The following is a 25713-nucleotide window of genomic DNA, read 5'->3' as shown; positions in this document are numbered from 1 at the left end:
TACTACTGTGAACTTTTTAAAGGTTTATCACACTACTATTATTTTCTATATGTATTAACACACCTTAAAAAACAAAACAGAAAAAGATTTCATGTAGAAATCACTTTGTAAACTTTTCTGTATCATTATTCTTTGAATACATGTCTTTCAAGGACTGCATAAATATTCCATTATATGGCTGTTATATCATTTAGAACTCATCCCCTTTTGGTAAACATTTAGGTTGTCTTTAGCTTGGCGCTATTATAAAGAATGCTGCCCTTTTTTGTGTAAATTTATGATTATTTCTTTGAAATAATTGCTAAGAAATGGAATTCCAGAGCAAAGGATGTGGATAGATTTTTTTTTTAAGGCTTTGAATATACACTGTTAAATAGCCCAAGAGAAACAACACCAATGTAAAGTCCCACAGCATTCTAGAGAGTACATTGAAGCCTTCCTTCCTGCCAGGTCAGAGTGCTCTCTAAATACCTTTGACTGGGCTGCAGTCATAGAACTTCTAGGAGGTGGAATTGGTCAATTAATCATCCTCTCACCTGAGCTTCCATGCGAGCTCGACGTTCTTCTTCCTCCTTTTTCTTTCTCATATTTTCGTTTTCTTGTTTGGCTTCTGACACAGCTTGAAGAAATTGATCAAAAATGCCAAAGAACTCATCTGGTTGTATTTTGCCAGCCTCTTCCCCAAAGTGCTTCACTGCTTTAGTAAACTAGGAAAAAGATGGTTTTAAGAAGTCAATGTTTCATGAGAATTCCACAATCAAATATAAATAACTTGAGAAAGACCAAAGCCCAGATTGAGTCAAACATAAGTTTTGTTTGCTCATTTATTTTTATTTCTTTCTTTCTTTTGGAGACGGAGTTTTGCCATCACCCAGGCTGGAGTGCAGTGGCATGATCCCAGCTCGCTGCAACCTCTGTCTCTCGGGTTCAAGCGATTCTCCAGCCTCAACCTCCCAAGTAGCTGGGATTACAGGCACATACCACCATGCCTGCCTAATTTTTGTATTTTTAGTAGAGTCAGGATTTTACCATGTTGGCCGGGCTGGTCTCAACTTCTGACCTCAGGTGATCTGCCCACCTTGGCCTCCCAAAGTGCTGGGATTACATGTTTCAGCCACCACACCCGGCAGTTTTTTTTTTTGTTGTTTTGTTTTTTTGTTTTAAGAGATGGGGTCTTACATGTTGCCCAGGCTGGAATGCATATGTTATTAGTTTTGTTTTGTTTTTTTTTAATAGATGGGGTCTTACATGTTACCCAGGTTGGAGTTTAGTGGCTATTCAGAGGTATGATCACAGCAAACTACAGCCAAAAACTCCTGGGCAATCCTTCCTCTTAAGCCTCACGAGTAGCTGGGACTATAGGCATGTGCCGCTGCACCCGGCTGAGTCAAATATAACTGATGGATTTTAGTGAGCCTATATTTATCTTCAGCTGCTGAACATGTCTATTAATCATTTCTAAAGTAAAAACTGTAATACTCCTCAGCTTTTGAAACCATTTATTCCTGTCTACCTCATTTGAGCTTAACATGTATGATGACCTCCTATGACTTTTTATTAACTAAACAGTAGTAAAAACAAAATATTGTAGGGTATAGCACCCTAGACATAAAACTAATAGCAAACTCAGCAGGGGGAGGGAAACTTGTACTTTTAACTTTTCTTTGAAGTAGTTTAATATCATTTACTGGTGCCATATGGTCAATATAGAAAGCAAATGGGAGCCAGTGCCTCTTAGCTGCTTTTCCCAATCACAAATAATGCTGCTATTGTTAAGATATTTTCAGGGTCTCAGTGAGAAAACAGCAACTGAGTATGGAATCTTTAATGCAACCCAAAGTGTATGACTGAGAATACAATTTTATTCCAAATTCTTTGCTTTAGAACCCCTTTCAATGCCAATCTTTAAAAAAATTTTTTTTAAAAAAAGATATGGGGTATTGCAATGTTACATTGCCCAGGCTGGACTCAAACACCTAGGCACAAGTGATCCTGCCACAGCCTCCTGAGTAGCTGGGACTATAGGTACATGCCACCATGCCCCAGTGTCAATCTTTTTAAATGGCCAAAATGCAAAATACCAAGAAATTTTTAAAGTTAAATAAAAATATATGTATACAGTAACAATAGTATATCCAGTCTCTTTTTAGTTCTTCCAGGGGTTATCTCCATAACTCAAGATAGTATGTTTTCAATAGTCTTAGCATTATTATAACTACCCAAATAATATTCAATGTCAAATTGTTTGTTAAAATTATACTTCCTTCTGTAAGGATCTAATGTTATTACTCCTAAGCTACTAAGGATAGTGTTCCTAGCTTCAAAGTCAAATACATTTTTCCCTACGCCCAATCAACTACTTAACATTTTCCAGATTTTAAGTTTTCTTCATATTTAGACCATGCTGTGTTTATGCAGTGCCCCCAAACAGCTTATAATTGGTTTTATTTTTATTGCTTTACTTGCCTTTGTTATATTGTTAGATTCTTCTGATATCTCAGTAATACCATCTACCTTAAATATTTTCAACATTTATTTTCAAATAAAACAAGTATTGGCTTATATTTATATATATTTTACAGTTACTATTTCATATCTTTAAACTTATAACAAAAGTGTCCTTTTTACCATTTCTGTCTTCACTGAGGAGTTGTTTTCAATGTTTTACTTATTTGGAAATATTCTATTAGAAAAGAGTTCTTTGGGCAAAAACATAACATTCTTCAGACGCCATATATAGTGCTCTAGCTTGCTCCATGGTTTTATATGCTAACTTATAAAAGTTCTGGTATGAACAAAATAGCAATAGCCAGTCTACAACTGGATTTCTAAAACATTCAAGTTCACATACTTCAAGCCATCCTGAGTGATCTTTTTATCAAGGAATTCTAGTGATCATGACGTCATGTGTATCAAAATCTTAGAAATCTAAAGAATACCAGGCCCAGATTAAAGTTCCACCCCCTACACACACACACCCCAGTCAGCGTGCAAGGGGAAAATTTACCAGGTCTTTATGTTCTGCTAGAAGATCTTCAACATCAGAGAAGCGCGATGCTGGCTACTGTGATGAACAAGCTGACAACAGCCAGTTCACACACAAAAATGTTTGAGCCCCTTGATGAAGTAGGTGCTATATTGCTCAGGTGGGATATGAGAACAGGGGGAGTCTCTTCCTTTATGAAGCACAAACTCTAAAGTGGTGAGGCATACATAAAACATGGATGGGGGCTTTCACAGTGGAGGTCTGAATGGTGGTTGCTGACATGAGTTGACTGATTTCCACTGTGGGATATCAGAGGTTGGACCTCTGACAGCAGCCATTTGAACATATATTGCCATTTATTTTATAAGGTTAGAAAGAAGGTTTAATGCTGAGATTAGCTAATGCATGTGAACAGCCTACTTTTGAACTTTAACTGGTATGTGTGTACATTTACATAAACAATCATCCATATCTACAACCAAACAGGTGACCAGAGAAAAATAACATCCATTTACACAAGTTTCGAAACAAAAGACTCAGAGTGTTGTGGCAACTGAGAGATGGGTAGAGTAAAAGAACCAATGGGGTGGGGAAGAGTGTTAATATCACTTATAAAGAATGAGAAGAGGATAGAAAATGAGAGACTGTGTACCTGTCTTGTATATGAATGTGAATGCATTTTGGAAGAGGAAACAACCTGAGATAGAGAGGAGTGAGGTGAAGCTGAGGGAGCTAAGAGGTGGTGGTTATTAACCAACAAAAATTTCTCTTCCAAGGGAACACAAAATGTGAAATAGCAGAAATCATAAAAATAAATGTCTTACTAAAAAAAAAAAAAAACCTCTTGTAATGAGACTGTGAATTAAAATGCATCTCTTTTAGCAAGTTCTGCTGGAGATTTATACAGGTAGTATCCTGTCCTCCAAGGCTGTATCTCAGATGAGCATATTACAACATAGAGATAATTTAGGCACACGGCTTTAGTAACACCTGATTGCACATTTGATTCTGCCCCTGGTTTGGTTTTCATCATCTACTCTTTTCTGGTTCCCAGAGATAAGTACTTCAAGCCAGTTTCAACCAAGAGAAAACTGTCAAAGTATTTGCTGGTCTTATATCATTCAGAGCCTTCAAGGTCTTGCTAACCTAAAGGCAACATAGGCCAGTCAGACAAAAAGGGTGTGTTCAGATTAATCACAGTCTTGGAAATGAAAATATACCTATGTCATGCAAAACAATGGAATCTGGAAAGTAATTATCTACTACTTTATTTCCTGCACCACGAAGTTTGGATCTCACTCCTGCTATTTCCCGTATAGAATAATAACTGAAAGTACCACACTGAAGCCCAGCCCGGTCAAACAACACTCAGTGCACAAGGGGGAAACTTACCAGGTCTTTAGCTTCTGCTAGAAGGTCTTCAACATCAGAGAAGCTGAAGCTGGCTACTGTGATGAACTGGCTGACAACAGACACAAACTTATCTCCGGGCTGTGGGGGCTGAGACTTCTGATATTCCAGCTCCTTAAACACAGGAAATGAATAATGTCAATGCAGGCTTCAAATACAGACATGAGACACACCTTGTCTCATATTTCACATGCCTTAAATTTAATAAATCAGAATGGCAAACACATCAAAACTTGTTCTAAAACATTTTGTTATACTCTAGTGCCCCTGCCCTTCCTCCCACCATGCCAAAGCCATGCCCATGTGCACATGCATATTTGCAAATAGCAGTTTACCAACAATCTAAGTACTTGATCTATGTGATTTCTCTTTCAGGCTTTAGAAAGCAAGCAGATTTGCATTTGGATAAAATTAATAGAAGTTAAACAAATAATGGGGGCAAACTGAATTTTAAGGGTTTGTGAGTGAAAACAAGAGACTCTGCTTGTCAATATTCCATGCTTAGAATTCTGGTGCCTTGATTTTTTTCTTTCCCTCTCAGCCAAGTCTATTTACTTCTTAAACTGTGGGATATGGGTAGTAGAATTTTGGCTGTAGCATTTGGCACCATAATGTACCATTTTTCTCTTCTCCATACCATATTGGTTTTTGTGAACAGGCCTGTAGGGGAATTAGTCTCTTGTTAATTATCCATATTTCCATTATCACAGCAATGAACGCAGATGATTCAAATCTAATGTTAATAGTTAATTTAATCATTGCCAGATGCACATTCTTATTTAAAGCTCACAACATCCCTATGAGTGAGGGATCACTATTCCCATTATACAAACAACATATAAATTAAGGTTTGGAGGGATATATTACTTGCCCTGAAGTAGTGCTGACCAGTGACAGAGCCAGAATTTGAACTCAGGCCTGCCTGACTCCAGAGTCTTGGTAATAACTATGTTGTATACCAATTGACTTAAACTGGATTCTCCCTTATTTTCTTGCATTGGCAGAGATCTTCACAAGCAGGAGCGTAGTCGTCACAGTTTATCGGTTCTGACTCAGCTCTACCACTGATTTGGTTCTACCACTGATTTGGTTCTTAACCATGGCATGTTGCTCTGGGCCTCAGTTTATTGATTTTTTTTTTTTTTTTTGTAAGAGGGCAACATCCACATCATCACTACGCTCAAATGAAATAACGGAAGTGAAAACTCATCAATTATGGAGCTGGCACTGATTGGAAGAAATTGCCATGATTCCAGTACTTTAGCTTGGAAAGTGAGTGTATCTGTGTTCAGTGTGGGGACGGGAAAGGCATATGAAAGTGTTTCATTAATGTATAATTTCATAAATATTCATCTTTGATACCTTCAAACAATATAATTAATTTGTGTAAAGCACAATTAGAACACATATATATTTGGCCAGGCGAAGCTCTGCCCCCACTATTTTCTTACAATACTACGTCACCTCCAAGGGTAGGGGAGGCTTCTATAGCCCCTCTCCTATAAAAAGTGTGATGCAGTGTATATGACCCAAGGGATAGAGTGATTTCAGCAAAACTATCCTTTAATAAAGCAACAACACAAAATTTCCCCGGAAGCCCCCACCCCAGGCCTTGCTCTGACCTGGCTCAGAAGCAGGGGTCAGAGCCAGGCTTTAGGGCCATCATAATGACCATGGACCCTCTGGGGCTGGGAGAAAAAGTTCAATCAGTAGATTTTTTTTTTTTTTAATACTGCCCCCTACTCCCTACATTAAAAAAAAAAAAAAAAGGAAAAAAACCTCACATGCTCCTTAATTTATTGAAAAAAAAAAATTAGACATTGTGACTTTAATTTTTATTAGAGGTATGTCTTTAATTAATTCAACTACTTTCTATGGCAGTTTTGTGATTCAAAAAAGAAAAGAAGGGAGAGTCCTCACAGCATTACTGATAAATGATCTGAAGGATACTTATGAGAGGCACCTTTCCAAGCTGCCTGCAAATCCGTCTCCTTCACCCAGAGCAGGCCCAAGCTATGGCTGCTTTGAGCACAGTCACCAGGGACGCTACTCTGCCAGCCTGTTCTCATCCCTGCCCCCTCTCTCGCTGGCAGCTGCATCTGCAGAGTACCCGCAGGGCACTGTGCCAACAGGCACGTTTCATCCTACCAGGTCCAGTCTGCCAGCCTGACTGGTTTTCCTTCCTCAGAGGCCTGGGCCCAGGTTGTCTTGTATGCCTGGGATAACCTCCCTCTATGCACCTAAGTTTACCCTACCCTCTTAAGCCATAGCTCAAACAAACAACTTCTTTTCCAAAAGAGAAGCTTCCTCCAATAGGGGCCAATTGTTCCTCATGCCTCCAAAGCACCCTCAACCCGCTGCTTCCTTAAGGCACCTCTGTAATCACTCTGCTTATCTGGATGCGGCCAGGCTGAGGGAAGTGGCTGCACCGATTATTGCAACACCTGGAGGACAAGGATTCTGAGTCATCGTGACCCTCAGCTAGAGCATGTACTAAGCACTGTCTGCTTAGTAAATACTCCCCAAAGGACCAAGTCAAAAACAACAGAGAAGTTCTACTGCTCTACCGAAAGTGAACACCATATATTAGCAGCACTTGGGAACTGAGAGCGTCCCTGAAGATCATCTAGCCCAGCCCACTCATCCTGATGAATCCTGCCTTACAGATAAATTGGTGGCACACTAGGTCCAGTTTCCAGTTCCTGCTGCAGTGACTCATCCACGACCCCTGCTGCCTGCAATCAAGTTGCCAGGCTGAACATAACCTGCCTTTGCTTCTTGTGGTGGTGGTTCTTATTTTTTAATCAATAAATGTTTATCCCAGGCATACCACATGCCAACACAACTCATCTGCTGAAAACCACCAGCACTAGAGATAGTGAAGAGACCAGGAATTAGAACAACAACAAAAAAATACTCACTGTCTCTACTGCTTTCAAGCCACTTCTCAAGGTACTTATTTCTTTGTCCAGCTCAGTCATGCTGTTGTAAATAGCAATGTTTTAGCAATCAACATGTGACTTACACATATTAAATATAAGATGGGTTTAAATATTTCACGCTTGGAAGTCCATACTAGTTTAATTTAAATGTTTAAAATTCCCTTCCATGCTCAGATCTCAAAGAAAGACAACAGTATTTTAAACTCATGAAATGTAGGTATAAAATTATGTTTGTTTTCTGTAGCCAGCAGGTATATTTTACAGGTTAAAAATAGAATAGAAATATCTTCCATCTGTACAAAAATATTTTATGTTTCAAACTCAAAAAAAATCTCACTTCAGCAAATTACTTCATGTAGAAATAAATCTCTTGCCATACTTGGCTCCCTTTGAAAACAGAAAGAAAACAAGTTCATCTGCAATCATGTTCACATTGTACTCTGTATAATCAGTGTTCTGCTTTTCACTAAGGCCCCAATAATATGAATATTACAAGGTAATGGCTTAAGTTGCAATCAAAAATGATTTTTCTTAAAGTTGTATTAACTAGTTTTTATTTTCATCTTTTTTTTAATAGAGAAAGGTTCTTGGGCTTCTCCCATACACAACACTTTCTATTTCATCGCTTTTAAACATTAGAGATTGAAACTTAATTCTCCCAGATAATTTACAACATATAAAGAAACTCACCAATACTTCATTTAATTTCATGCCTTATTTAGTATATTTCCACCAGATTCCATGAACAGAGGGAAAAAATGAGCCTGCTCATTATACTTTTCAAATTCACTGCAAAAAGATGCAGTTTATGTTTTAAAAAAAGAGCCAAAAGAGGGAGGGAAAAACAGCAAGGAAAATTGCCTGCTTCTCAGTCTCTGAAACGTGGTGTGAAGTTTGTGGTAAAAGTTTGGCAACTTTCCATTTTATTTTTAGTTTCTTCATTTGCATAAAGACTGCTTCCCATTAAAGAGCCGCCTTGGTTTTTGGGAGTATGTGTGCATATGTGAAAATTATTGCAATGTTCTGACACTTAGGTCTTCTATTTGCTTAGCCATGCATCTTTATTTAACTAAGGTGCTCCTATCTGTATTTAAAACACCTGCCCTTTAAAAGTATGAAAGTTAAAAATTGCATGCAGTATTCCAAAGAAGCTAGAACAAACATATATTCAAAACCTTGTAATACATTTGAGTGACTTGGATGAGATTCAAACTTTATTTCATACAATGATCAGGGGAAAACAAATAGAAGGACTGACTTCATGCAGTGCAAACTACCTCAATGGCTAACACACAATCCAAGTGATTTAAGAAACTAACACTCACTGTAAGTACTTACTTTACTTTCGCAGCTTGAGGAATATCTCGCAATTCTTCATTTAGATTGAGAACACTGGGGTACTTATTTTCCACAATAGTGATGAGATAGTGCAAAAGGGTAATGTTTCTACAATTGAAGAAGGGAAGACTATTAAACATTCAAATTATTTTCATTTAAACTACATAAATATATGAATAGTTAATATCTGCATATGATTTATATGCTCAAATGGCAGAACCCACAATAATGCTATATTACCTGCATTAACTTCAAAATTTGGAGGATCATGTAAGGCAGGGATTCTCAAGAGACAGGAATAATGGGAGAGCCTCCATGGGGATTGCATAGATATATGTCAAAAAGCACACAATTTCTAAAAAGAGGATAAGAATTACATTTGTGGCCCATAATGAGCATCTTTCAAAATCTGGGTAATGTGATGGGTGATCTAAGTGAATCTGAACCACTGCCAGTGGAGACAAGCTCAAGTTTACCTTCCCAGTGGATCCACCCTAAAATGGGGTGTGCCCTGAAGGTTTATAACTAGTAGGCTTGGGTGGAGTGGAGTGGAGTGGGGTGGAGAGTGAGGGATGTTTATTCCACCGAAAAGGGCAGCTATTCTTAGGTCTAAAGTACAGAGCAGCAACTCACTGATGACAATTATTGATACTTTTTTTTTTTTTTTTTTTTTTGAGATGGAGTCTGTTGCCCAGGCTGGAGTGCAGTGGTGCAATCTCAGCTCACTGCAACCTCTGCCTCCTGGGTTCAAGTGATTATCCTGCCTCAGCCTCCCGAGTAGCTGGGATTACAGGCGCCAGCCACCATGCCCGGCTAATTTTCATGTTTTCAGTAGAGACAGGGTTTCACCATGTTGGTCAGGTTGGTCTCCAACTCCTGACCTCAGGTGATCCACCCGCCTCGGCCTCCCAAAGTGCTGGGATTATAGGTGTGAGCCACCGTGTCTGGCCTATTGATAGTTTTTAATAAGGTTTCACCCAAAGGGTGGTCAGAAAGTTAGAAAGCCCCCTTTCTCTGGGCTGAACCTGGAAGTGGGCCATAACTGCCACCATGTGATATCCTAGCAGCCCTGAATCCACTTCCTAATTTAGCAACACTTCAGCTCCTAACTGCATAACTCTTAGTAGTTAAAACAGTTGGTTGTGCCAGCTCCCTCTCTGGTGGTGACAGGGCTGAACTCTGACTGACCTGGATGGAAAAGGCCAGCACGTAGGATAACAGTATCTATTAGGCAACACTGTGTTGGTCTGATCCCATTGTCACTGACTGCTACACATTACAATCACCTGGACTCCAGATGCCTGGGCTAACCCCAGAGATTCATTTAATTGGAATGAGGTGGAGTCAGGCATGGGCAGTCTTTAAAACTCCCTGTTGATTTTATCAAGCAACCAGGATCAAGAACTACTTATCTGTTGAAGTTAGAATTAGGAGGGTAAAAATACATTCCTTTAAAAAACATTTCCATAATTTAGGCAGTTTGCTAATTCACAATGCTAAACCCCAGTACTCCAACTCACCTCTAACCAAAATGAATCAGAGTTTTCAAACAATTTTCTTTACCCTTGCATTTCATAGAAACAATGCAATCCTTAAATCCTTATTTTTCTCACAGTCTCTCAATAGTTAGTTAGAAAACAATTGCCCACCAAAGCAAAACAGTGGCCAACAATTTTGGCCACTTATTTTTCATATGTGCAGCTGCATCCTTCCATTTCATTTTTTTTTTTCTCTTTTGAGATGGAGTCTCGCTCTGTCACCCAGGCTGGAGTACAGTGGTGCGATCTTGCCTCACTGCAACCTCTGCCTTCTGGGTTCAAGCGATTCTCCTGCTCCAGCCTCCTGAGTAGCTGGGACTACAAGCGCATGACACCACGCCCGGATAACTTTTTCTATTTGTAGTAGAGACGAGGTTTCACCACGTTAGCCAGGATGGTCTCCATCTCCTGACCTCATGATCCTCCGGCCTCGGCCTCCCAAAGTGCTGGGATTACAGGTGTGAGCCACTGCACCCAGCCTCCATTTCAATTTTGCTCTTCACAGAACCTACCTGTCATCTGCCCATGTGATTCTTACCTACGGGGTACAAGGAGTGAGCAAAATGCCAGCCACCATCACAAGAAAGAGTGAGGCTATTTTTTTCATTTTTTAAAAAGAAATGCTTTGCTATTGAGAGACTTCTTACCTAAGGGGTACAAGGAGTGAGCAAAATGCCAGCCGCCATCACAAGGAAGAGTGAGCCTATTTTTTTCACTTTTTAAAAGAAATGCTTTGCTATTGACTGACAGACATTTCAATTAATTGCATTAACCATACACATCTTTCTTGCTATAGAAAGGTTTAAAACCACGCCTGAGCTTCATTTGTTTGCGATCCAAATAATACCTCATTTGACTAAATGCAAATTCTTAAAAGAAGGAACAGCAACAGCCACACATTTGATTCTTCCCTGCTCATTACCAGTAACTGAGCCTTCAATGCTGAGTGAATGCACCCTTCCTGCTGACTGTCCCACCACCTACACTATCTGATTAGATTCAACTGAACAACGTTCATGGGTGACTGCTTACAGGCAAAGCACTTTGCTAGGCATGCAGGTGTATAAGGTGTGGGCGCTGCATTTGGGGACCAAATATTAAAGGCAGAAAAAAAAAAAGGAAACAGATCAGAAATAGTTGCAGATTGTTCTTTTGAAAAGGCTTGTACTTTATATAAATTCTGTAGTAACCTCAGTAAATAAGCAGATAATCACATAAGTGCCAGGTTATTGGTAAGTATTGAGGATGGGTGATTGCTTTTGTGTGTGTACAGTTGAAGAGAATGCCCTTCCTTAAAAAGGCTCTTTAGACACAAATAAGATCTTCCATTCCCTACTTCAACCTCCAAATAAGATCCTTCTGCTGCTAATAGAGCTGTGGATGGACCAACAACACAGGTGTCAAATACCTGTAAGGCCGAATACCTTGCTTGTTGTAACCATAGGCAAGCTGAATGAGCCACCTGACCCTGAGTCAGTTTCTTACCTGACAACAGGTGACAACAGTATTTGGCTTGTGTACTTCACAGGCTAGTGGGACAATCAAATGTGAAAGTGCTCTGAAAAGGATCAAGTGTTTACATTAAAAATAAGGTGGCAGGGCTATAACAACAGCTGCTCTTCATTAATCTATCTCTACACGATGCAAAAACAACAAATTAACACATTGCTTATTTCTTCTTGGATGGATTTAAGGTTGCCAGAATACTATGCTTCACGAACCCTATAGAAAATATAGGGTAAAAGCCCCTATTAGTTAGAAATAATTAGGGTGAACAGCCCATATTTCTAAAAAGAATTTGGGTATGAAGAAGCTTACCTTAGAAACAATTGTGCAAGTTCCTTTGAAGTCAGTGTGAACCTCAGAGAAACAGAGCTCTCAAGGAAACTCAAGTTAATATGCCTAATGACCCTACCCTGTTAATGACACAAGAACGTTTTCACATCTTGGTGTCTTTAATGAGAATCTGTTCACCTAAAATGCAGCATTGAACACTTTCTAGGAAGCATTTTAATGAGACCTGCAATGAGCAACTAAGTATCAATAGCCAAAATGCATTTATACATAAGTTTTTAATATAGTTGCTACCTCCACTGTATAAATAAAAACATAACCTAAAAACCCCAAAAGCTTCATATTCTAACACCAACTATCGGTTTTTTTCTTTTCTGTGGAACACAGTTTTCTGTAGAGGGGTCATGGGGAGATGTCGAGTGCTGGTAACATTCTGTCCTTGATCTGGGCGCTGGTTATGCAGGTGTGTTTAATTTGTGAAAAATTATCAAGCCCAACATTTGTGATGACTGACTCTTCTTAGTATATTATAATAAAAAGTTTACAAAAAATAATTTTTTAAAAAGGCAGGACAAAACAAAAACAACAGCAAAACTTAGAACAGATGATGTCCCAGTGGACCAAAAATGGATGAAGGATAATTGGTCCAACAGGAATGTGGGAGATGCCTGCGGTCATGAGAGAGGTTTAGAGAAGAGTCAATGTCAGAGAAGGGAAGAAAGTAGTGAGAAAGAGAAGTTCCAACTGAAGAATGCAGTGTCATGAAGGCTGAGGAGGACCAGAGAGGCATAAATCTGAGCCTGGACCTACACACCTGGCTCCCCCAAGTGTTGGAAGATCTCATACTTACTTGTCGATGCTGGATTTTGTGTCAGCAATTTTGTTTAGGCTAGATATCTTGAATCCATATGCATTCCCTCTTTGACCTTTATTCATATAATTTCCAAATGCCAAAACCACCTCCAGCAACTGCTTGAGGGCACCACTCCTAAACACCTCTTCTGAGCCAGAACGAATTGCTTCAAAACAAAACACATAAAAACATGATTACCAAGTGTTTCGTTGTTTGAAATCAAGATGTTTCAGTGATACCCATTCTAAATTCGCACACTTAATAACAGATATTGAAGATGTAAGACTGAGTTATTGGGTTACCGAGAGCACTTTCAAAACGCTTACACCAGAAGCAAAGAACAAGGACAGGGAGAGCCAACTCAAGTTGTTACCAACACCCATAGACAGCTGCAAAATCCTATCCTTTCTCAGGCCTTTCTTGGCTGACTCATCAGTCATAAGCACTGAGGAATATTTAGAATAGCAATCCCATCTCCAAGATTTCTTTACAAACACTTACTTGTCTGGTGTGAGTCAGGTTAACAGGAGTATTGATCAATTCCACTGACAGAAAACTAGTTAAATGTGTTACATGTCATAGCTTGCAGGTGTCATAACAGGGATCAGAGCTTAGGCAGATGCCTGATTCCAGCCTGCGTTCCGTGGCTGTGCTCTTCAGTTGCCTTGCCCACATTTCAAACATTTACAAATTTTAAAAATCAAACCATACAACAGCCTCAAATCTTCCCTTTAAAAAATCTACTAAGGCTCTGTTGTGAGGAAGCTAATTACAGGTTTAATGCTAGTAGCAGTGAGATTAACTCCTCACCAACACCCTCGTAGTCAAAAGCCCAACCCTGTGGAGGAGCCCAGGAGGCGTGCTGTGAGCTCCGAGACTAGGGCAGTGCATCAAGCACTGACCTTAAGTAATCACCCCTCAGAATTTTAAAAGACTTTGAGCCAAAAAATAAAATAAAAAATCACCAGGCCAGGCGCAGTGGCTCACGCCTGTAATCCCAGCACTTTGGGAGGCCAAGGTGGGCAGATCACAAGGTCAGGAGATTGAGACCATCCTGGCTAACATGGTGAAACCCCGTCTCTACTAAAAGTACAAAAAATTAGCCAGGCGTGGTGGCAGGCACCTGTAGTCCCAGCTACTCAGGAAGCTGAGGCAGGAGAATGGCATGAACCTGGGAGGCGGAGCTTGCACTGAGCCAAGATCGCGCTACTGCACTCCAGCCTGGGCAACTGTGCAAGACTCCATCTCAAAAAAAAAAAATCACCAAGGGGATCTTGTTTACTATATGCACTTGGATTGCACTTTTAAATGGGTTGTAATGATGAACATCATTTCCAATCTAGACAGCTTGACTTTACCTTCCACTTTAGGTTTCACTTCTGCCACACGCTCTGCAAACTTCTTTTTGAAGTACAGCGACTGCAACCTTTGCTGATAGTGATTAATTCTGTAAGAGCAAACATGTACTAATTGATATTCATTTAATATATCTAGGTTCACTTAATAACAGATATGGAGGTGGAGGTACCTAGAAGCACCTCCCCCAATACCCACCCACTCCCCTGACACACATACATTAGTTGTTCTCATGGACAGGAACACAGGACATTAAGCCAGCTTTGCCTGGAGAGCCCATTTTGGTCTGACCTACAGGGGCTACTTGGCCAACTGCAGCAGAGTCCTTAGCGCCCATCAAGGCAACTGCTAAAAGAAAGTGGGAGCCTGCTGCTGCTGCTTTTGACTGAAGCGCATCTCTCCTCCCTCAGAGTCCCAGGAACTCTTTTGAGCATAGAAGAGATAAAAGGGAATGAAAATGTAAAGAACACCCTACTGCAAATAAAGGACAGTTCCGTACACTTCTCCCAAATTCCAAATTTCTTAACTTTCCATTTTACTTTCCAAAGTAAAAACTGGTCTCCAACATCCGCTTCCCACATTGTCCTCTCCTCACTCCCATCTGCAAACCTCCCTCTGTCTTCATAGTGAGCACCCTCTCTACACCCCTAAAGGAGAAAACTGTGCCCTGAGGTTCACTGAAAGTTTCAGGACCACTGGTCCTTCCTAATGCGGAATCAATTTTCTAGGCCTGAAATAGCAGATCGACTTAGCTCATATGCCAAACCCAATTACGAAGCTGTGGCTGCCTCAGGGCTTTCTGGAGAAGGGTTCAGAGAGCTTGCCAAGGCTCCGTGGGAAGAGTGCCATGATTGATTAGTGATGTCTGCATGTGTCATGATCTGACATCTAGACCCTGGTTGTTCAGTTATGTGGGCTTGAGGCTGACATTGTCAGAGTCTGTCCATATATTTTTTTTCTTTTTTTTTTTTTTTGTTTTACAACCACCTTGCCATGCTAAGCTACTTGGAAGTATGAGACACTATCCCAAGAAATCAGACTGGTGAGGAGAATGATACTGACTGGAATCAAGAAAAGTTATTACTTGATAAGGCCAAAGGGGCCCAGAAATAGAGATAATTGTGAAAAAACCCTCACCCTGGCTCATCCATAGACAAGAAGTGACATAAACAGAACAAATTCCACATCACTCAGACTTGAGAAGATTTTTAGAACGAAAAAGCTTTCAAGTTAAGCCAGGTTAATTGGCCCAAACAATTCAACATGAATTGAAAATTCATGAAGCTTAGAAAGGGAAGTGACATCTTCACATTCCCAGCATTTTCAAACTCACCTGCTCATCTCAAAAAGGAACCTATCAGCCTTGGCCATCCGATCCAGTTCGTGTTTATGTTCCTCCAATAGGTCAATGTCACTTTTTTCGGGAACAAATTTCAAGAGCTGAAAAGTACACACGAATATTAAAACTGAGGTTTATCACTTAAATCCATGTAGTAATTTTTCATCCTTTCAGTTAATTTGTCCCAAGATAAAATGTTAACTCTTGTTGAGTGTATAAGCTCTGCTCACAGGTTAAGATACAATAGAAATGATTAAATCTTTTCATTTTTACTTGGAAGTAGTTAAATGGGTATAAGATTCATTCCTGGCACCTTTCTGTTCTCTACGGCCTCTCAAATCAGAATTGTGGGAGTTCTCTACTGGAACCTCTTTCTCACAGACCACTAGAAGGACCTTAGAGAGTCAATGCTCTCATCAGAATATGATACAACTGAGGTCCAGGGAGAGTAAGCCACTCACCCAGGATTACAAAGCAAGTTTGGGTAGTGATTAGAAATAGAACCTACGTCTCTTGACTCCCAGCTCTGTGCCTTTTTCTGTTACATCATGCTGGAATGAATAATTCCATTTGTAGTTTCCATTCCATTTTCTTATTTTTCTGGTTTATCTAATTCAATCTTTTTTTTTTCCCCTTCCATGCAGAGCTGGGTGAGAGGAACACAGTGGGATTTGATGTTTTTAATTTCGTATTTTATTTTGAAGGATGAAATGAGCATGGGATGTGGAAGAAATAGTAATAATATTTAAAACTGAAACAGTGCTTCTGTACGTGTCTGATTTCCTTTCAAGGTACACACGTTTTGGATGTGTATGCAAGACCTGTGGACTCATGCTGTTTTCTAGATCAAATGCCCTTAACTTTTTTTTTTTTTTAAACATTGACCTTCTTGACTTTGAGGCTCTCCCCAGAATTTGATGCTGGAATTAGATGATCCATTTAGTAGGTTTTCAAATGTTTGTTGGATTTAACTGAGGGACCTCAGAAAAGGCAGTTAGTCTGGGTGTCATCAGCAGAGAGAGGGAACTGGAATTACAGGCAGGTGTTGTGTGAGGTTGGAATACATTCCAGGCAGAGTGTATACTATGTGCCGGGGTCTGGAACGGGCAGCACAGCACTTATGCAGGTGGAAGGGCAGTGGTAACATCAGTGGGAGAGGGCAGGGCAGGGTAGGCAAAGGCAGGGAGTAGCAAGGCCTTATAAGAAGTTCTGTCTTTACTTTGAGGGCACTGGGACATACCTTAAAAATCTCACGTAGGAGAGTGAGTTTACGTTTTTTTAAAAAATTGCCGTGCTTGCAGGATGGAAAAAGAATTAGAAGAGATTAAAAATGATTAGATAGTGGTATAGTAAGTAATCTAGGTGAGAGATGATGGTGGCCTGGATAGGGTGGAGCTAGTGGACAGATTCTAGAGCTATTTATGAGACTAAAATGGAACTGGCTTGACTTGATGGATTGTGGTATATGAGAGAGGAAGAGTCAAAGATGACGCCTGGGCTTCTGGCTTAGGCAACAACATAACAGGGAACATGAATTGAAGGAAGAGAAGGCTGGAGGTAGGGTGGGCCAGGATGGGGAGGTGAGTTTAATGTTCAAAATGTTTGCATGGAAGCAAGTAATGATTTCTAGTAGGCAGCTGGACAAATGGGTCTGAAGCCCTAGGAAGATGTGTTTGGAAGCTGAAGCATGGCATTGGTTTTAACAGGTAGGTTACTGAAGGCACAGGTGTCAGTGAGATTAGAAGAGGTGCCATCAAGAGAAAAAAAGCAGGGCTGAAGAGAACCAGCATTCAAGGCGCCAGGACAAGAAAAGGAAAAACCTTCAAAAGGAGGCCAAGGAGATGCAGCCAGAGAGGCCTGTGTGGCTCACAGGGCCATGGGAAGACAGCATTTCAGCATGCAGCCATGGATGCCAACACCCCCAAGAAACTAAGAAAAATGAGGGCCCCACAGTGTCCCCTGGCTCCGGCAACAGGGAAGTTGCAAGTGCCCCTGAGAAGAGCTCTAGGGAGGGGAGGAGGACAGTGCAGCAGAGTGGGTAGAAAGTGAGCGTGGATGGCTTTCAAGACTCTGGCTGCGTCAGAGAGAAGACAGTAGCTAGATGGGGATGTGGAGTCTTGAGAGGGGCATGTGCATAAGACGTGTGTGTGTGTGTGTAAGGGGCGTGTGCATGAGGGTGTGCATGCAGGGGTGTATGCACACTGTGTGTAGGTGTGTATGTGTGGTATATGTGTGCAGATGCTGTATGTAGGGGTGTGTTTATGTGCTAAAGGCTGACACTTGAATGAGCTAAGAGTAGAGAGGGCGAGGTTGCAGATCTAGAGAAGGGGGCAGTCAATCCAGCTGGGGTCCTGACTAGAAGAAAGGAATGGGGCCAGAGCGAAGGGAAGAGACATCCCCTCCATCCTAATGGGACGGAAGTGGGGGAAGACAGAAGTAGATGCCAGGGAGTTCATAGGTCTGGGGGCCTGATAGCTTCTAGGCATTTCTGTTCCTGAGTTCAAACGGTGACACTGTTCAGGATGTATCTTGTTCTTTCTCAGTGCAGTGAAGTAAGGGAGGAAGGCAAGAAGAAGGGAAGAAAAAGAGAGAGGAAAGCATCATCCCAGCCTCCCTCAGCTTGGATTTTTACCCATTGGGCAAGGAAACTGAGTTCTAGCCTCAAGGATCCTTTCACTAATTTGCTCAGTCCCCTCTCTCCCTGCAAACTTGTGCTGAGCCCACTTGTCCCCTGTTCAGAATAACACAGTCACTACATCTCTTTTGTTACCTAAAAGTGCACAGTAGGAGCCACACTAAAAACTCAGTCCCCTCTCAAAGGAGAGTTGTGTAAAGGACTGTGTGTGGGTAGTTTTAAGAGAGGATCAGGAGTCAAGCAAATATCTGGGAATAAGGATAAAGATATGTGTTCCGAGAAAGAAGAGCGTATAGCTCTCTCTCATCTGAGATCAGAGCTCAGCAGCTGCAAGCAGCAAGAGAGGAGGGGATGAAAGCAGCCACCAGGCACATCCTAAATCGGAGTAAGGAAATGCTGGCATCAACACTTGTCTGGGAAGAGTGTTGCATAGAGGAAACGGAAGTAAAGAACAAATAGTAAAATGGGGAGGAAAAGAAAGAGCGTGGGAGATGACCAGAGAGCAAGACACACACAGAATTATCAGGACAGGCCAGGTCAAAAAATATCCTACTTGTCCAGATTCTGCTTCAGTAGACTGGTTTTATTTCTTGCATTTATTTGAAGTACACTCTATTTGCACTGCAGGCCCTTTTGGCAAGATTTTGAAATCCTTTCCCTCAAGGAGGAATTTTGCTGGATGCAATTCCACAGTAAACAGATCTTGTGGAATTTTAAAACATACAACCTTGTCAATAGGAGCTGAAGGCAGGGGGACTAAAGTGGCTTTACACATAGTCCTTCACTTTGGGTTACCACATTGGGTGCAGCAACTCAAAGGCAGGGTCACCTGGGAGGGGCAGAGCACTGCCTAGACCTCCACTGTCCCAGAGCAAAGACTCTGTGTGACTGGTCTACAGCAAGGGAGGGAAGGGCATGTGAAGGAGCTGGAAGATGCTCTCAAAATAAATTTTGGGTTCAGGAGATACTTTTAAACCGTTCATACACAGAGAACCCCAAGAGACTTGAGAACATAATCATTAACCATTTTGATAATTAAATAAAACCTTTAAAGGACAGCATGAAGAGTTTTTCCATGGCAAATGTGAGGGATTTCCCCCAGTACTATTCCAGCCACAGAGGTTGCAGGGACGGGGCTGGTCCATTAGGGAGTGACTCTGCAAACATCATTCCTCCCTGCATGGTGTCTGAGACCTTCGAGGACATCAGTGAGAACCATGGAAAACACACTTGCAAATAGACAGGCACTCTACCCAGAGCAACTTCACCACTCAGGATTACTGTTAACAACACAAAATACCCTTATTCTCTGCTCTTGGAACAGGGCACACCTACAGATGCAACCTGGAGTTCAGTCTAGAATCATAGTTGCTTGTGCCCACAGCTGACCTTAGGTAGACCTGGCTCTAACAAACGTGGACTTATTGACCAAAACCACTCAAAATGTGAGCCCATCCCCAAAACAATGAGACAGAAGGATGGAACGATCTTATAGCATTCAGAGACTATCACCACAGAGCACAGAAAAGTTAAGGCCCAGACCAAGGGGCAGGGGGCAGAGACAGGTGAAAATCCCTAGAGTATGTGCGAGATCAACAACATTGTTATTTGGGGACAACCAGACAAAGATGCCAAACAGCCCATGATCCCGTTGGAGAGGCTACAAAGAAATGCTATAGAAATACTGGCTGCTTGGTCATGGATAATAAAAATTATATCAAGATACCATGGGCAAAGATGTAATCTGACTGGGTGTAAATCCCATTCTTGCTACCCCTGGCATTTAAATTTACTGCTATTTATGACACAAGAGGGTGCTGTACAATGTACGGAGGTTAAGACTTAGCCCCAAGACATTTACAACCTGTCTTGTGACACGTATGTGTATTTAGATACAGATGACAGTGTTAGGGGTTTAAAGGTCATTTTCATGGTTGTGGGTCTGGTGACCAAGACACAAATTATATTTAGAGTTTAGTAATGAATCAGTTTTTGTAGTATGGTTTGCAATCTCACAGTGCTAGTGAGATTCTCGATATTCCTGTGAAACACAGATTTTCTTCTAGAGCTAGATTTATATGATTTACTGAGGTATAATGACTTAATTGCAGCTTGAGGGATGCTGTGGGTCCCAGGCATTTGACAAACTTGATCTTCTTTCTCACCCATCAGTTTGGGAGGCAATGAGAGAATAAGGTCATTAAGTTTCCTAACAGAGTCACATGGGAACTTGGTTCAGCCTCCTCAATTCATAGATGAGGAAATGATCCACTAGCAACAACCGGATGTTCTCAACATCCCTCTCCCTGTTGATGGTCGCTTTTCACTTCTGCTCTCAGATACATCTGGTAGCTTACCTGTTCCAACATGTCCTTGGGCAGATCTTCCTGTTCATCCATTGTTAGAATTGCCCGTTTGATTTCGTCATTGGATAATTTCAACCTGGAGAAAGAATATTTTGTTATTAACCATATTGGTTTGAGTATTAAAATTTAACATAATTCACTTTGCTACCCCAGCTGCTGATTTTCAAGTACTTTTTTCTCAAAATCTCTCAGTGAAAGCTTATTTCCTGACAATATTGCACCTAAAAATAGGACTTTAAAACTGCTTTAACATTCTTTCAGGGCTTTGTAATGCTCTGCTGACACAGAGGACAAAGCTGCTATGTTCTATGATTTAGTTTCCTTAAGCAAGGGATTGGAAGATTAGAATTGGGGAAAATACCCATACACAATTGTTTTCTTTCACATTTAGGATCCATGAATTGCAGGCGGGAGGACAGAATTAAGTTTCTGACCTGTTTATACGTCAGGAGTGTTTAAAGTTTGCTATCAAGTAAAGAATGGATTTTGAGAAGTTTAGAAACTACATGTTATTGTTAAAAAGTTGAGCAACAGATAATATGCAAAGTAAAATCTGCAAGTACTTCATAGTTAAGGCTTTTTTTTAATAGATGGAGAAACTGGGGCCCAGAATGGCCAAGTGATTTGTCCAAGGTCAAACATAAAAAACGACAGTAACCACAAACCCACGACTCTTGATTGCTAATCTCAAACTCTTTATACAAATATTCCTTATCTAGTTAATGTCTCATAGGGAAGGATTTAAGCAAAAATACAAATCTGTTTTCTCTTTTTCTGTCTACCATCAACATAAATGATTTACTAATTTAATCAGGAATATGTGTCTTGATTGTCAGAACAACAAAGTATTGACTGTAAAATATAAAATATAATGTTAAAATGTATTTTTATTAGATATAACAATAGTCTTACCCAGGGGAAAAAATCTTGATCACATTATTAGCTGCAACAAGAGACTCACTCCTTTGTTTAATTTGTAAGCATTAGACCCAGACTTTTCCTTTTCTTTGATGGAAATGGGGTCTCACTATGCTGCCCAGGTTGGTCTTGAATTCCTGGCCTCAAGTAATCCTCCCACCTTAGCCTCCCAAAGTGCTGGGATTACAGGCGTGAGTCACCATGCCTGGTCTAGACTTATTTTTAAAATCTTACTTCCTTACAACCTATAACTAATGTGGCATATTAACATGACTTGATTTGTTCTTTTAGTCTATGCTCTTGAAAAAGCATCATATTTAGGACTGGAGATAAAGATGTAAACACACAAATATAGAGCAAGCTGTACACATGTCACATGCAACTTTTGAAGTAGGGGCTTTGGTGTAAGACAGGCTGGGCCCCAGTCCTGTCTCCGATACTTCCTGGTCAGTGTGACTAGAGCAAAAAATTTTTTATAAAGCCTCAGTTTCCTCATCTGTAAAACAAGGATAGTAATAACTACATAACTGCATCCCTCCAGGCACCCCCCATCCAAAAAAAAGGGATTGTGTTTGTATGTGTGCACATGAGGATTAAGCAAATGAATGCACGTAAAGTGCTTAGCAAAGTTCCTGGCCATAGAAAGAACACAATAAACTATATGTACGTTCTGCAAGGCAGACTTTTTTATACTAGAAAAACAAAGTAGCAGTACCTTTGTATCCTTAATGGTCATATGCAGCTAAGAACCCATTAAACAGTGCTTAGTATGGTAATTATGATCACTTTCCAAAGCACTGTCATACCCACTATTTCACCAGTGTTTCCTCTCTGTGTATGACACCCATGAGGCCTGGGAGTACTAAGAAGGAAATAGAAGATGAGGTCCTTATTTTAACAGTGATTACAGTCATTGGGAGAACCAGATGATATGCTGAAATCCTCAAGACACAAAGGTGTGTAAAGCACACACTCACCCATGGGCTTGCAGATGAAGGTGAGGGCTGAACAACTGAAAGCGCGCACTCAAAGGCAACAAAGAAGAGAAGCCCCAGGTGAAGCTGGATGAGGCACCCCACCAAGGATGCCTCTGGCTTGTCTTTTTCTCTAGATTTGGGACCTGATTATGTTAAAACCATCCACCTTGCTATTTAAACTGAATGTTATTTCATGTGCCATTAAGTAGGGAAGAGAAGGAAAAAATTTGGGAATCCTACTGTACTAATACCATTCTCTTCTATTTCATGTTCTCAAACCCAAATAAAGCATCTAGGCAAAATGCAAAATTGTTTAAGCTGACAAATAAGGCCCGTTCTATCACCTTATGTGAGCTGTGTTGCCATTATAACCCATACGCCGTTACAGCAGCCCTTGTCCTGGCAGACTTCTTCAGATGGTTTTCGTCATTCTTGGGACAATCATTGCCTCATGAACATGTTCCCAGAATATCGTGTGAGAAAATTCCCCCTACTTAAATGGAACAACTTAGCTAAGTTGGCATGGGTAAAGTATACAACAGGGAAAAACCGACTCGCAGCATCAGGGCCTCAACTGGGTAGCCTTAGACTCCAGGACACTAGAGGCCCTTGAGTCAATTTAAGTCCAAACACCATTGTGTGGCCATGCAAGGCCAAGGAACAGTAACAATAGGGAGGGCTGAAACTGCCACTAATGAAAACCAACTGGCTGTGAAAACATCTATAATCACGAGGAGAGCTCTGCTTGTAAGAAAAAAAATAAATTAGTTCTGTGTCCTTTTCACACCGAGTTGAAGAAACCATTTTATGGTGTAGTTCTGCTGAGTCCTTCTGTTTTGCATTTAAAAGAAAAGGAGTTGAAAATCAGAGCGAGAACAATAAGTATCAGATTTGCATTTCATTAGCTCCCCATATGGAGCACAGAACTTCTTGCTTTTGAAATTGTATATATTTATGCTCCTCAACCCCCAGAGGCTGTCTGGACTAAACACTAGCTCTAATTCAAAACAATTTTGGTTTCTCTTAATGTGGCCCACAAAGAGACTGGAGACTTTAATGGCTAGCACTTAAGAAAATCTACCTGTCAACATAATGCTATGCAGGCGTCCTGTTGGATCAAAGAAACCCTACCTTAAGGGAAAGGGGAGAAAGGTACCCCGCCCTCAGGGATGGTTCTATAGGTTGCAGAGTTCTTAGTATCATCTGTCATCCACAGAATCAGTCTCTAATCTCTGTAATTAATTGCTTTTAAAGCTTGGCAGTGTTCTGAAGTGCCAGAGGGTGGCAACTTTTGAGATATCTACTCCAACTTTCTTTACAAGGCAGGAAACAAACCAGCCATCTTAAAACAGTATTCAAAACTCCAGGTTGCTCTACTCAAGTATTTCAAAAATTTGCCAAGAGAATTGGAACATCCAGGCGTAATTAAAATAAGTTAAGGATGGATGGCTAGATCAGCCTTAGCTCTGCTTCAGTGGATTTAGGCCAAATCCCCCTACTTTAGAGTAGCTTTTTGTGGTTTACTACACCCAGGCTGCTGTGCTAAGTGAGCATCTGGAAAAAAAGAACGGCAGAACACTTCATAAAATTGTGTTCTAGGTGGGTTCATTTTGCAATATAAACCTGCTTCCAAGTTTCTGTCTCCCCCGCTGCCACCCCCAGGCCTTTGGCAGCGAGGTCTGTTTTGGGGAATAAAACAGAGTAAATTTTAAATTGCTACATGTCACCCATGCACACATACCAGTAGAAAAGTTGCTTACTCCCTGAGGACCTGAGGAACGTCTCTAAGACGTGCCCATTCTACTCTCTTCCCATGAAAGGTATGGTCCCTGGTGCCCTGGAGCTCCCCATTCAAATGCACACCTTTTAGGCCATCTCTTTCTGAGAGCTTTGAATGATTTGGTCACTCATGCTGCAAATATCCTACTCACTCAGGCATGGGGAGTGCTGGCACCTCCTCCCTGCCTTGGCCTCTTTCCAACTGCCTGCTTGGCTCCAGAGAAAGCTGTGGCAGGTGCCCCTGACCAAAAGGTCCACTGACATTTGTAAAATATGAAGAAGACCTTTAAGATATAATCTTAAATACTGTGAACACAAGCGTTCATTAAAATACAGCCCATGGAATACGCCACAGGCTTTCACTGTGGTGAACTTTGGTGTAATGATGGCATTGCCAGGAAATAAATCCTAGACAGCAAGATAAGAAATAGAGAAGTTCACCAGTCTCTGGGAATGAAATAATCAGGAAAGAAAGATAGTAAGTGTGAGAAGGTAGGAAATGCTGACATAGAAACATTCCTATTCATTGTCCCCAAGCATAAAATCAGCCTTCAAGGGCTTCTTCATCTCTCTCCAGGCTGTCGTTAGTCATCAGGTCTCACCTGGACAACAGAGGCCCTTATCTGATGGCTGCCCTGGTCCAGCTGTTAACCCCTTCTAACCTGTCCTGCGAAACCAAAAGACCAAACTAAAAAACCTTATTAAACAAACACACAGTGTCCTCCTACTGAACAAAAGGCACCAGTTCTGATCCCATGGATACATAAATAGGACACTGACTGGGCAGCTCCCATGCAGGCACCCTTCCCGGGGCTGCACACATCCTAGGAGGAATTCTCACAAGCTGCTGCAGGGCTGCTACCCTCATGATCTTCATTTTATAGATGAGGAGGTTATGATGTGATTCTGGGCTGACTCATGCCCTTATAAATGCACAATGCCTGAATTTCGGGCTCTCCTGCCTGGTTTCATTCAATCCAATTGATAATTTTCTGCCGGGATTGCAGGGCTCTCTACTAACTGTGCTTATGTCCCTCCCACATCATTGCTGCTGCACGCCTCCTTGACACCACCTTCCCGGCCCCTCCTCTTGTCATATAACAGTCCTTGCCTTTGAGGCCTACTTTCTACAATAAGCCCTGCTGGTGCCCCTCCTACATGGCCGGGCTCCATGTCCTTCAGTCAGACCAGTGTAAGCCCTGAAGTGCGCACAAATCTTCTCACAGGTGTCATTTTTCTTCTCCAATTAGCCATGTGCTTTCAAAGGCAGCAACGTTATCTTAACTTTTGGTACGTCCTATGGCACTCAGCACAGTGCTGGGCAAAAAAATGCTCCAAAGTGGTGACTAAGAGAAAAAGTATTGAACACGTTTTCCTACTTCTTTCTCCTTTTATGTCCCCAGCTCCTTTTGTGCATAGTAATAAATTGCCAACAAAAAAGGAAGAATGAAAAGTAAACTGCTGATTGGTTAAAAAACTAAA

General features: G+C 41.0%; 1 protein-coding gene and 1 long non-coding RNA gene across 5 annotated transcripts in view; one reads left to right on the top strand and one right to left on the bottom strand.

Moving 5' to 3' along the window:
- Window positions 1–25713, bottom strand: part of DAAM1 (dishevelled associated activator of morphogenesis 1) — a 183006-nt gene that overhangs the window by 3273 nt on the left and 154020 nt on the right. For all 4 annotated transcript variants that reach the window (XM_003831651.5, XM_003831652.5, XM_055097645.2 and 1 more), the window contains 8 exons: window positions 20549–20633; window positions 15551–15657; window positions 14220–14308; window positions 12859–13027; window positions 8677–8784; window positions 7318–7378; window positions 4379–4510; window positions 537–707 (listed from right to left, as the gene is read on the bottom strand). In XM_003831651.5, coding sequence (XP_003831699.1) covers window positions 537–707; window positions 4379–4510; window positions 7318–7378; window positions 8677–8784; window positions 12859–13027; window positions 14220–14308; window positions 15551–15657; window positions 20549–20633 — 922 coding nt within the window. The remainder of the gene's footprint in view (window positions 1–536; window positions 708–4378; window positions 4511–7317; window positions 7379–8676; window positions 8785–12858; window positions 13028–14219; window positions 14309–15550; window positions 15658–20548; window positions 20634–25713) is intronic.
- Window positions 4520–7878, top strand: LOC134728900 (uncharacterized). The gene is made up of 2 exons (XR_010109761.1): window positions 4520–5668; window positions 6278–7878. It is a non-coding gene; the product is annotated as an uncharacterized LOC134728900 (long non-coding RNA).

This window comes from Pan paniscus, chromosome 15 (assembly GCF_029289425.2).
Source record: "Pan paniscus chromosome 15, NHGRI_mPanPan1-v2.0_pri, whole genome shotgun sequence".
NCBI classification, from domain to species: domain Eukaryota; kingdom Metazoa; phylum Chordata; class Mammalia; order Primates; family Hominidae; genus Pan; species Pan paniscus.
The sequence above is the reverse complement of the archived record's forward strand: the minus strand, read 5'-3'. Positions and strand labels throughout refer to the sequence as shown.